Source organism: Macrosteles quadrilineatus, unplaced genomic scaffold (genome assembly GCF_028750875.1).
Source record: "Macrosteles quadrilineatus isolate MER2022 unplaced genomic scaffold, UCM_ALF_1.0 Scaffold_7__1_contigs__length_78375512, whole genome shotgun sequence".
Classification (NCBI taxonomy): Eukaryota; Metazoa; Arthropoda; class Insecta; order Hemiptera; family Cicadellidae; genus Macrosteles; species Macrosteles quadrilineatus.
In genome coordinates this window covers 70,274,588-70,287,676 of record NW_026542600.1, presented here as the reverse complement: position 1 = coordinate 70,287,676, position 13,089 = coordinate 70,274,588, and the positions used below count along the sequence as shown (strand labels likewise).

General features: G+C 35.5%; 1 protein-coding gene across 4 annotated transcripts in view; it reads left to right on the top strand.

Moving 5' to 3' along the window:
• The window catches only part of LOC128997961 (IQ motif and SEC7 domain-containing protein 1), a 52,926-nt gene that overhangs the window by 20,362 nt on the left and 19,475 nt on the right, over positions 1-13,089 (top strand). For 3 of the 4 annotated variants that reach the window (XM_054423830.1, XM_054423829.1, XM_054423827.1), the window contains exons 5-7: positions 8,012-8,095; positions 8,271-8,398; positions 11,527-11,623. In XM_054423830.1, coding sequence (XP_054279805.1) covers positions 8,012-8,095; positions 8,271-8,398; positions 11,527-11,623 — 309 coding nt within the window. The remainder of the gene's footprint in view (positions 1-8,011; positions 8,096-8,270; positions 8,399-11,526; positions 11,624-13,089) is intronic. The other variant, XM_054423828.1, reaches the window with a different exon arrangement.

Below are 13,089 nucleotides of genomic sequence, written 5' to 3'. Positions count from 1 at the left end.
ATCGTTTTGTCTAAAATGATGTCGTTGTTTTCGATCGACACAGGCTGTGATCCGATCGCGAGTTTGTTGTTGTTGAAGTCGTAATAGAAGCCAAAAGTTTTGTCATTACTGGATGCGAGACATTGTTTTGCGATGCTTCCGATATTTTCATTTTCTGTGAATTCGCGGATCGAGCGATTTTGCTGTTCCTCAGCTTCCACAGCTGGTGTAGGATTTTCAAACAAGTCCTCTGGATCTTTAGGTGATTCTGAAGGGACATCACTCCTACTGGGTGTGCTAGATAGTCTGGGTCGAAACGTGTCCGCCGGTTTTCTGATGACCTGTATGCGTTTAGGTTTTCTTTCAAGCTTAATAGTTTCGGTCTGTTCTTTTATCGCCTTAACAATAGGCTCCTGAATTTCCTCCCGTTTACGTGCATTATCGGCCTCAGATACTCGTACGGTTTCAGAATCACTCTTTAATTTGTCCTGCAGCTTATCCAACACCCTAGCCTCGTTAACAGTTAGGGGTTTGTTTTCGCGTTTAGTCGGTAGTAGCATTTGGTTTTTCGGCTTAGCAGGGAAAGTCGGGTGCACACTGAAAACGGTTCTCATCTCTTTCGCCTGTTCTTGTTGATTTATTTCACCATCTGTTTTCCACTGTTTCTGCAGTTTTTCAATTCTTCTTGCTGCCTCAGAATTCATTTCGTCGGGCCACTTTTTATCCACCATCTTTTGTTTTTTCATCAGCGTCTTTATAATGTCTTTATCGTCGGTTTTCCTCTTATTTTTCATATCTATAAATGTTTCGACTTTTCCAGTTTTATTTCGCAAAAAAGGTTGAAAACAAAATTAAGTATAAACCATTAAAACCTTGTTAATTTTACATTAAAAAACATCATGTCTTCATATGTATTATGATTTAAAAAAACGCTGCATACACACGGATTTCGAAAATATCACGTATATATAGCATTTATTGTTGGGTCTGCAAAGAAACGCCGCATACACACGGATTTCGAAAATATCACGTATATATAGCGTTTAATGTTGGGTCCGCAAAAAAAAACGCTGCATACACACGGATTTCGAAAATATCACATTTAACTTAAAACACCCCCTTTAGTAATATCGTTTGTCAATGTGTCTTTCAGGTTGCGCATATATTTGCCATTGTGCGGCTTTTTAGTCATATTTATAGACAAAAATCCAAACGGCTCGCTCCAGCATTTCTTACACATTGTTTCAAATTCGCCAATCGTCATATCGGCGCCCACAAAGTCGTCATAGATACGCTTCGTGTAGTGTTTGTTCTGCTTGAAAACACACAACAGGTTCACGTTGTTACGTATGACTTGCATATCAACCCTACCGTAACTCTGACTCAGATAGACGCACGACAAGTTCCTGTGTCTGCCCCTGATGAAATAGCTTTTTATAACATCTTGCTTTTCCAGCAGACAGTCGTCGAACACAACAAGTGAGTTTTTCTTACACTCCTCCAAAGGGGGTAAATCTTCACAATTGCTAAAGAAATACACAATCTTCCTATTCAATGTCCGCTCTATATCCGTGTACTTTTGACGTAATTCCACGTATGCCGCTTGTTCAATCGATTTGCTAAATATATATAAATTCCGAAACAGCACACCACTAGGGTTGTAAATCAGATTCAACAACAAGTTCGTCTTCCCACTACCTGAATTGCCGTTAATTAAACAGCGAAGTGGCTGGGGTATGAGGTTTGTATCCGACGCCTCTTCGTGGTAACTAACAATATTCATCACTTATATAACCCCACTGTTGACGGTAACGGTAATTTTAAGATGTCTCCAATGTTTTGATTATTCGGTGTATTGGATATTCATAGCTTAATCGATTTTAATAAATGGAATTTTTGTTTTTGTTATATTTTTTACAAATGCCAACATATCAAAATTATCATCCACAATTGCTGTATTTCTATTGCATTTTTCGATGCCCTCATCTGTTAGTTGTTTAAGTGCTTGATCAATTATCAACTCACCATCATGGATGTATTCAAATTCATAGCAGATTTCGAATTCTAAAGGCGGCACACACCTTTTAGCTTTCTTCAAACGTCTGTTTTGAACATCAATAAATCTGTATATTCTTTTATTAGAATCTGTGTTGATACTTTTAAATAAACAAAACACTTGTTGTACCCTATTTCTCATTATAGTTTTATCCTTTAGTTTTTTTTCTACATGTTCGATATCGCTTAGACTGGGAAAAAGTTCTTCAAACAACCAAATTCTAAATTCGTCCATTTTCTTACTAGCCCCCATCAAACAGCAAACACCCCACTCGTTTATGTAAACAGTGTTGGAACGTTTTCGTATAGCGGATTGTTTGTCATGCCTTTTCAGTTCTGAGTAAGTTTTTTTTAATCGCCCCATAACATGTTCGTAAATACATTTTCCCGGTCTCGCATAGCCCAGTATGGTTGCAATAGAATTTCCTTCAAACCACGGTTTGTAAGCATGATCAAGTATAATTGAAATACTATGGTTATTAAACACGAACTCATTATTCGCTATGTCGATTTTAGGCATTATACTATATATACACGAGCACAAACAGTCCGTTTTTGTTAGAGAACAAACTTGTGTGAATGTGTTTTAATACATCATCTAAATGAATACCGGTACGCCAATTATAAACTAGGGCACCAGAGTTGAGATAGACTTATCTGTACAACTGATGACGCAGACCGGCCGTGCTTCTTATCTGGGTTCAACTCTCGCACTGCCGCAGATACGTTTTGTCTTCTATATATACCGCAGTGTACCGTAGAACAGTGTACACACAACGGCAGTGTGTGTGTTGTGTAACATTGTGTAGCAAACTCCGGAAAACCAAACAACTGTGTTGTAAGTATTCGAAAGTTTCAGTGTTTTAGGTGTCTGAAAGTTGAACTAGTTACACTGATATAAAACCAATATAAAGCATGCTGTTGAACTATCAGTTGCAATAGTGTCAGCAGAATGTACTGAGTGTGGTTTGAATATTGATCGTGAGTAAAAAAAAATATTAAAATAGTAAACTTTCATTAAATATTTCATCATATACAATTTATTGTAGTAACTCCTAACTTCTTCAATTGTCGTTTGGGAAATATTCTTCAGTAGTTTTTGCAAAACCTGTTTTTATAATCTTCTACTGTTCTCAATCTGTTGTAAACACTACATCGTGCATTTTTCTAGTACCACTAAGCGATTTTGTGCCCTTGTATACAACAAATACGGGTTTATCAGATCGCAAAAGTTTCTTTATATTGTTGGGTGTCAGTCTTGCGTTCCAACTCTCAGGAAGTCGAATTTTCATATTGCCACATATAATTTGAATCTGATCACCATACTTGGAACTCACAATTTCTATATCCTCTACCAAATACTTTTTATCAATCTCCAAGTCAGCAACACTTATATAACGGCTTCTGTTTATTTTATCTAAGAAGTCCGAGAAGTCGATATCATTAGAGTTCTCCATGACTGTCTGCCTATATATATTCACATACTTTTACGACAAACAAAAAATTAGCAACATCTGTCGCTGAGTATTATAAACGGTTTTATAAAACCGAGGTCGCAATAAAAAAAAACACGATTGCATCTTATGAATAAATTATACTCGTACAAAATCTAAATACACAATACTGTTCGAATCAGGATTGTGCAATAGTGTACCATTTTGATCAAACAGTCCGATTTGAATTTGTTGAATTTGATTCAACCCGTCTTTTAACGGTACATAGTGCGGGTATTGAGGGGTTTCGGAAATCTTATAGCCATGTTGTGCTTTTGGAAAGAATTGGTACAATATCGACGATTCGTCATGTCTGCGATAATGTGTAGAATGACTTGTATAACTGCTGTTTACAATATTACAGTGGATTTCGATAACATCCACAGGCCGCAAGTTTGGCGCAGTATCAGCTTTATAGTGATTAGATAACTCTGAATCTTTGTCCTCATTAAACCCCAACAAAAAGCGCATCGTGTTATCCATTTGAAACTTTAGTGGTGATTTTATAACAACACGATTACCTTCTTTAAGTATTTCGAACTGATTTATATCCACAGTAAAACTGGCTTTTTCCAAAAACCCTCGTATGTGCTTCTGTAGCGATTCCATTGTCCAATGTCCACTGTTAATCACCAGAGGTGTAAGTATGTTTTCAAAAGTCATACTAGCAGTTTGCACTAAATTATAAATGTTGTTTTCAGAATAAAAACCAATCAACGCTATCTGGTACTTTGAACTCTCACCCAAATAGATCGGGTGCTCCAAATGGATATTTAACAACGATGTATTTCCCGTCAGTTTTAAAATTGTCATATCTAATAAATATATGGTGCAAAGAAAAAATATATTCTTAATTGTTTTTGGGTAAACTGTCATATAAATCATTAATGCTTTCTCTTGCGTTTTCTTTTAGTGTTTTATAACGGGTTTCCAACTCTAGGATTTTATTCACAAGTTCGTCCAATTGTAGTTTTACCACAACATCGTTTGCTTCAATGGCCTTACCAACGCCGCTTATTCTCTTATGGTTTTGAATCTCGAGCACATCCGCAGTATTAGTTGTAGTAGACTTTTTCGGCACAATGTGTTTTGTTGTTTTGATCGCGTTTTTAATGAGTTTTTCCAACTCTAAAAGGTCTTCCTTAATTGCGACATCGTTTTTGTCTATGGGTTTAGCGGTGTTAACAATGCGTCTCCCTTTAACACTCAAATAGTTACCCGATATACTAATGCTATTCACCAAAGAATCGGTTGTTTTTAGATGCCCCATTAGCTTATCCTCTATTTGTTTGAACATTGTTTTAGCTCCGCTGTTGAATCCATTCTGTAAGTTCCGTATCTTTTCATCAACTAGAGATTCACTAACACCATCTGAAATACTCTGGGGTAGTTCGTTAAATCTGTTTATCGAAAGATAATCCATGTCTAAATATATACATTAAAAGGTTTGTTTTACTAAAATAAAAAAAAATAAAAATACTTTTTTATAAAATTATAGAAACCAACATAACCATACATATTTGTTATTATTCAGAACATGTTCGATTTCATTCCAACTCGCACCATTTGAAAATCTCCTTAAAACCTCCAAACACAGATGACCGCATATTGGCGGATCGTCATATTCCTGGTATCTATTCATATTGTATAATATACCATCATCCATGTTCTCTTATTCTTTTAATTCCAACAACGGTGGTGCGTCTCCAAATGAGTCGAAATATGTAACTCGGTTGCCTGTTTTCATATAACAAGTCCAGTGTGTACCACCCGAATCTAAATTGCCTAGATTTATAATTCCACATTCGTTTGCACGCGGTTTGTTTGGCAAGGCTTCCCTCATAAAAACACCACGAAAGTTTCTTATTCGTAAAACATTAGCCCAACGCTCCAAGTCAGATATTGTTAGTGGGCTTATTTTTTTTTTGCACCACTCAAGACCCTGTTCAGTTCTCTGTTTATATGTCTAGTCAAACCGGCACCACTTACGTCTTGATCTATCAGAGTATCCAACTCGCTATCAATTAATTTCTTAAGCCATGGCACAAACTGATCTTTCAACAGTGGCGCGACTTTGCCTCTTATCAGTGGTGATGCAACTTTCTTAAAATAAGGAATATTGTTTTCAGCCAGCTCCATTACTTCCCGCAATAAACCGCCATCAATCATCTCCTTCAGTTGGGCATAATCGAAAATCAACCTCACTCCAGTGTTGTTTTTTATGGCTCTTTCCACCTGCTTATGTTGGTCACTATCAAGCGATACTTCAACATTACCGTTTTTCAGCTGTTCCTTGGAGAGATATAGTATAGCACGTTTGAGCTTTTTGTTAGCAATTCGCAATTTGTTTAGTTGATTCTTCGTCAGGTTTATCTTACGTTTATGCCACATTGTTATTGTGCTATATACACACTTTACCAATTCTCAATCGTTTACTTAATTAAGACTCGTTTGCGCATTTAAAGTCTATATTACAAGCACATCTATATTTCGATATATAGCAATGGAGTTGTACTGTCGCGTGTGCAAAATAAACACGGCGTCTGAAAACATAAAGACCACAAAAACTAGAAATAAAAGATGGTTGTCTACATCAAAATGTGCAGTGTGCGGCAGTGTGAAACACTCGTTTATAAAGGAGCCATATGAGGTTTTAGAAGCCAAGGAGTTGCACAGGCCGGTTATTAAAAAGTTCATTAAACGCCGAATAGTCACCAAGGGTATCGATGATTTGTGGGCTGCAGATTTACTAATAATGAAGCAGTACGCTAGGGAGAACAAGTGGTACAAGTACATTTTAAATGTCATAGATACATTTAGCAAATTCGTTTGGTCCGAACCTTTAAAGAAAAAAGACGGGGCAGAGTTGACAACGGCTTTCGAGAAGATTATAAAAAGAGCAAACAGTGATGGTCATAAAGCACCGAAGCTTTTACATACCGACAAAGGTACAGAGTTTAAAAACAAACCGTTCAACAACATGTTGAGGAGGCACAATATCAAACTATACCATACAGAGAGTGAAGAGAAGTCCGCAATAATCGAAAGATATCATAGGACACTGAATGAGAAACTTAAAGTGAAATTCCATGTCCGACAATCCCACAAGTGGTACGATATACTACAAGAAGTCACAGATGAGTATAACCAACACGATTATCACCACACTATTAAAATGAGACCAGTTGAGGTCAACAAAGATAACGAGGCTGATCTATTAAAAATGTACATTGAGCGCGAACACAAAGTTCGTAAAAACAGCAAGTTCGACCTCGGTGATAGAGTTCGTATCACGACGAAAAAAGACGTGTTTGCGAATAAATATAAACAAAACTGGACTTCGGAGATATTTACAATAGCACAAATTCTAAACACTAGACCGGTTACTTATAGGATCGCCGATCAAAATGGCGAGGAAATTATAGGCGGATTCTATGAAAAAGAACTGCAGAAGACTGCTCTCTGAGTGTCCGGACTTTGAGGACCGTACCCCATTCTAGGACTGTACCCCGTTCTAGGACTGTACCCCGTTCTAGGGCTGTACCCTATTCTAGGGCTGTACCCTATTTCAGGGCTGTACCCTGTTCTAGGGTGTACCCTGTTCTAGGGTGTACCCTGTTCTAGGGTGTACCCTGTTCTAGGGTGTACCCTGTTCTAGGGTGTACCCTATTTCAGGGCTCTCATCCTCATCCTGCGCTCGAACAGACCTTTACATAACTACTGGCAACTAGGTACTTAATCACTTGCTCTGTGAGAGTTCTGGTTTAGATATTTGTCATGTGATGCACACAAGTTTTAATTTAGTAGTTTTCCTTTGGATAACTTTGAAATGTGTATTATGTATATTTTTACTTTATTAGGAAATTTTATATTTTATGGGCCTAAGCTTCTAAAACTCATACAGTTGACTAAAATAATTATATTTGTATGTTGATGGGTTATATTGAGAAGCATTTATTTAAAGTCAATGTTTTTTAGTCTATTGACAGTAACTTAATATTGCTCAGACAAAATAATATTGCAGGATTAGGCCCCCTAATATAGCTCTCGCCACCGTGAGTTCAGTCAGCTTGAACTGGTCTTCAAGCTTATTACCGGCTGATCCCTCACAACAATTTACAATCCTATTAGTGAAGCTTCCGTGAATGCCCTAGTTCAATAGTTTTTAAAAATGAATTTATAATCTGCTATAATAATTTACCACTTTACATTAATGACATTGATTCAACAAAAATTTCTGTTTTAGTCCTAATTAAAACAGACAATCTTTACGGGCTGTAAGTTATAATTTATAAACAAAATATAAAGTATAGATCTAATCATCCAATGTTAATTAATTAATTAAAGTGAAACAGTAATATAATTTCAAAATGTTTTTATTTCATCATCTTTACAAAATGTTTTACATTATTGATTGTATCAGTTACTCGTCTGTTTATTTTTTTGCATACAGTTCTCTTTATTTGATGATCTGTCTATTTCAGGAGAATGACATGAGACAGGGTGATGTCATGGTCACTTCCACATCTTCCCCAAGTTCTGAAAACAGTTACCATCCCATGCCCCAGGTAAATACACTTAAAACTACATCTTCAAATATATAACTAATTAAGGAATAATCTTGAGTTTTTAGATAAACCTCTACTGAAGGCTATTTTAATTTTAGTACAGGGCCAGTAATGTTACAGTCCCATTGGCCTAGGTGCTGTTGCTGTCTCAGTATTGATGTTCTGTTTCTTCTAGAAGTATCCTGGCAATGGGAACAGCCATAGTCGCAGAGTTCCACCAGAGGTACCCAAGAGAACTTCGTCCATTTCTTTGCGCTCTTTGGACCACCCTAGTCCAGCTGCCCTTATCAAAACATCAGACAGGTATTGTGATAGTGAACCCTTGTCTCCATTCTCTACCCCTCCTACTTTCCTCCCTAAGGACAGTTAACACTAAGTTGGTTTTACTTAATGAATCTAAGATTAGAAATGTATTACATAGGAGGCTTTACTATCTGCTAATCAATTGTTAATAATAGAATTATTCTTGTTTTATGTACAAAAACACTAGTCTTGGGCCTAAGATATGGGGACGGGGTGTTTTTAGTGTCATCAAATAAAATAGGGGTAGAAGTTTATGTTTTTAAGATATTTCAAATGTGGGAATTTTTTTACTATTAAGTTGTATTGACCTACAATTAGTATGGTTCTTAATTAATCAATAGGCTGGACTGACGATTTTACTCTTAACATTTTCCTCTATAGGGCTTTTTAGACCTCTTAGTTATCAACCCTCTAATAACTATTTTTTATTCTTGTTACTTTCCCCCCCTATACCATAGTATATGGAGAAAGTATTGTTTTCGTCAAAATTTTCGAGTTTGAGTGGATATATTCGTTTTGGGTCCCCCTGGACCCAAAAAAGTGGTTTTCGAAGTGATGTCTGTGTGTGTGTGTGTGTGTGTGTCTGTGTGTCTGGATGTGTACAGAGCTAGAGACTACACCTGTGGTCCGATTTCGATGAAATTTGGTATTTAGGTTCTAATCCATAGTATCTCCAGGCGTTTTTTTCATTTTTTTGAAATTTTGATTTTTAATGGGGATTTTCCCATAAAAACCCATAAAAAACCGGGAAAATCGGATTTTTTCAAAAATGGCCCGAACGATTTTGATTAAAATTTAGTATGTTGTAGCCCTTTAAATTCTAAACAATATGGTACAAATCCCATTTCTGTAAAAATTACGGTTCAAAAGTTATGGTAAATTATGTTATTTTCCCATTAAAAACCCCATAAAATAACGAAAAATAGGATTTTAGACAAAAATCCAGTTTTGATTTAACATAGTAGGTTATGGTCCTTACAATTTTGATAGTTTTTTTCATTTTTTAGAAATTTTTATTTTAGATGGGGATATTCCCATAAAACCCCATAAAATTACAGAAAAATAGGATTTTCCCAAAAATGGCCCAAAACGATTTTGATAAAAATTTAGTATGTTATAGTCCTTTATATTCTAAACAAAATGGTACAAATCCCTTTTCTGTAAAAATTACGGTTCAAAAGTTATTGTAAATTATGTTATTTCCCCATAAAAACCCCATAAAATAACGGAAAAATCGGATTTCCCAAAATTGGCTCGAACAATTTTGATAAAAATTTAGTATGTTATAGTCCTTTAAATTCTCAACAAAATTGTACAAAATCCCATTTCCGTATATTTACTCTCACCGTTTACACATAATAAAGGTTGTTGACAAACTTATGGGAGAAAGTATGTGTCAGAATGCTGATACCGTTTATTATATTTTAATAATGTTATTCCCTATTTCCCCTATTCATTTAAAATGTATTCCTGATAATTAGTGTTATCAATCTTTCAGCCTTAAACCAAAAAGGAAATTTGACTTCAAAGATTTTAACTCCCTAAATCCTACCCTTAACAAGCAGATGTTTTGTCGTCCTTACTAATTTGAAATTTTAATCTCCACTACTTGCGGATAGTTTTTTTTAGGTTGGTCACAGACATTTTATTTTTCGTCATACTGCAGCAAAAACAGCCGTTTTTAATGCATGTGTTACGGGTCTAAAGTAGCATTATTACTCTCTATGGAGTAAAAATTGTTTTTAGCCCCTAGTCAGCTGTTGTCAACTCAGTTGTAGATTGTAAACAAAATTTAATGTATCAAAAGTATGTATGGATAGTTTAATCGATTGCAGTTAATTGTTGCCTTATTGTAAATAGTTCGACATATCGATAGTGTAATGTACAGTAACACAATCGTAATAGACAAAACGATTGAATCACTTACCAAACAGCTGCTTGTTTCCATTAGCAAATTACATTGAAAACAAGTTACAAGTAGTTTTGAGAGGTTATCTTTAAATTATAACTATTACAATATAATACAATACAATACGATATTCTTTATTGTTCATTCGTCCAGAATAATAATGACAATAACAATAGTAAATTGTACATGTTAATTTCTAGAATAGTAGAATGTTCGTAAAATTCCTTCATTGAGTAAAAAGGTCTTGCGATCAGCCACTTCTTTAACTCCTGGTATAGCTTGTTGCCAGTCAGGTCTCTCAGGTAGTCAGGTAGATGGTTTCTCAGTTTGTGGCCGGTGTAGGAAGGGTTTTTTTGTCCCAAAGAGTGGTTCGGTGAACTGGTAGGACAAATTGGGAGCCATGACGGGTGTTGTAGTGGTGCAGGTCTTGGTTTCTTGGGGGATTTATTTCATCCACATACTTTAAGGTTTCAAGTATGTAGAGACTCAGAGAGACACCACTGTGAGGATTCCTAGGTTTGCGAATGCTAGTCTGCAAGTCTGTGGTGGGACAAGGTTGGCGAGGGCTCTTATGGCTTTCTTTTGAAGAACAAGGATTTGATTAATATTTTTTGTTGAAGTTCCTCCCCACACTGTCAAGCCATATCTAAGATGTGACTCTTCCAGTGCGAAGTAAGCTGTTTTGGCCACAGAGAGTCTGCCTATTATAGTTTTGTGGGGAGCGAGCTGGCATGGTGGTTAGAGTGCGGGACTTCAGTCCCTGAGGTCCCGGGTTCGATCCCCACCAAGTCACCAATGGATTTTATCTAACTGATAATGCCGCAACCCCTAGTCTAGCCTGAAGTAATGTGAAAAACAATCCCAGGCTCGTACCTAGCGTCCTAGGGCAAAAAAAAATATATATAGTTTTGTAACATAGTATGTTCAAATAATGGTGCAGTGACAAAAAATCTAATTCATCACACGAGCAAAAAAAAGTGTCTCATTATCCGATCGAGACGAGCTCGGGTTGAAGAGCGTCACTTTTTTATATACTATTTAATAGTATGGTCAAATTTCCTCTGTTGATTTTCATTTGATTTAAGAAAGGTCATAGTTGTGTTCTTTGCTGTCACATTGATGTTCGTACTTCAAATGGGGAATATTGATTAGATAAAAGGTTCCTTAACACTCTTATAATTTTCATGTTTTCTGAGTTTTTGTTTACGTTTGCTTGCAGTGGAAGCCTTTCCAGTGTACAGTCAAGTGGTAGTGACTCCAGTAATGTTGCGCTAATGCCTCCCCCCTCCAACTTGTGGACGAAGAAGTCTCAACAGGTAATATATAGCATTTTTTGTTTCTGTCTGAACATTTTCTCTTTAAAGTGCTTGATGGTATTTAATATCAAAATTCTACAATACTCGCTGAAGCCTATTAGTCTATTCAACCAGCAAAATACATAATTGTAATAGACATATTAAAAACTTAAAGGTTAACAAAGTCGATAACATATTAAAGATTAAAAGAAGCAACTTGTAAAAAAATCAATTTGAATTATAGAAAGGCTTGTTTGTAACTAATTATGAAGTAGATACTTTACAAAACTAGGCTAACTGTAAAGCATTCTGAGCATTGAATGTTGCAGTAGGCCTATGTAAAAAAATTGAACACTCAGAGCTGTATGTTATTTAATTGTTTTGTTTTTTATCCATGAAACAGCTCCCAAGTCATTCTTAAAAGTTAAAATACTCTTTCGTAGTAAAGATTAAAATATTATGAATGTACATTTAATTGTTAAAATACCATTCTCCCCATAACAGGCTTAACAATTATCTGGGATTGTATAACCGTAAATCAACACATCTGTTAAGAATAAGAATCATTTATTCCATTGATCTTTTTACAAAGAAATAGGACATGTCACACCGGTACATTACAAAATAATCATCTAAATACAATAAAGTTTCTGATACATCCAAATATTATAATATAAAAAGTACAATTAATTAGGTATAATAGCTTATTTTAATTAAAATTTACATCAAAATTACACTTGATAAAGTCACTTATGCTGTAGAAAGGATTTTGAATTAGCCAATTATAAATTCTATTTTTGAAAATATTGCAATCAACAAATTTTGCACTGTCAGGTAGTTTATTAAAAAAGCAAATTGAGTTAATTTTGAAAGAGTCACCCGTTTTAGCCAGTCTATGAGGTTTCATGCTGAGCTTGCCTCCACCCCTAGTGTTGTACTCATGAGTGTCAGATCTAAGGGGGAAAGAATGCAAGTTTGACTTAGTGTAGGTAGAGTAATACTTGAAAAATGTACAAATTAATTACTGTTGGAATTTTTAATTGTATGAAAAGAGGTTTACAATGAGATAGGGATCTTGAATTAGCAATATTACGAACTGCCTTTTTTTGAATCGTCAAAATATCAGCTACATGAGGGGAATGTCCCCAAACTAGAATGCCATAGAGTATGTGGGACTGAAACAGACCAAAGTACGATAGTCTCAAATATTCTTGGTTAACAAATTTTTTTAATTTCCATAATAAGCAATCTACTCTTGATAACTTTTTGCAAACCGCCTCAATATGATTTGACCAACTTAATTTTGAATTAATGTGAAATCCTAAAAGCTTGACAGAATCTAGTCTAATTTCCTGCTTGAGACTCAATGTCAAATATTGTGTCTTTTCAAGATTAGAATGTAGCTCATTTGAAGAAAACAAAGCAAGAGCCTGTTCCTCAGCTTCTGCAGTGACCTGTTTCAGGTACTCTAAGTTTTTGTGACTGGC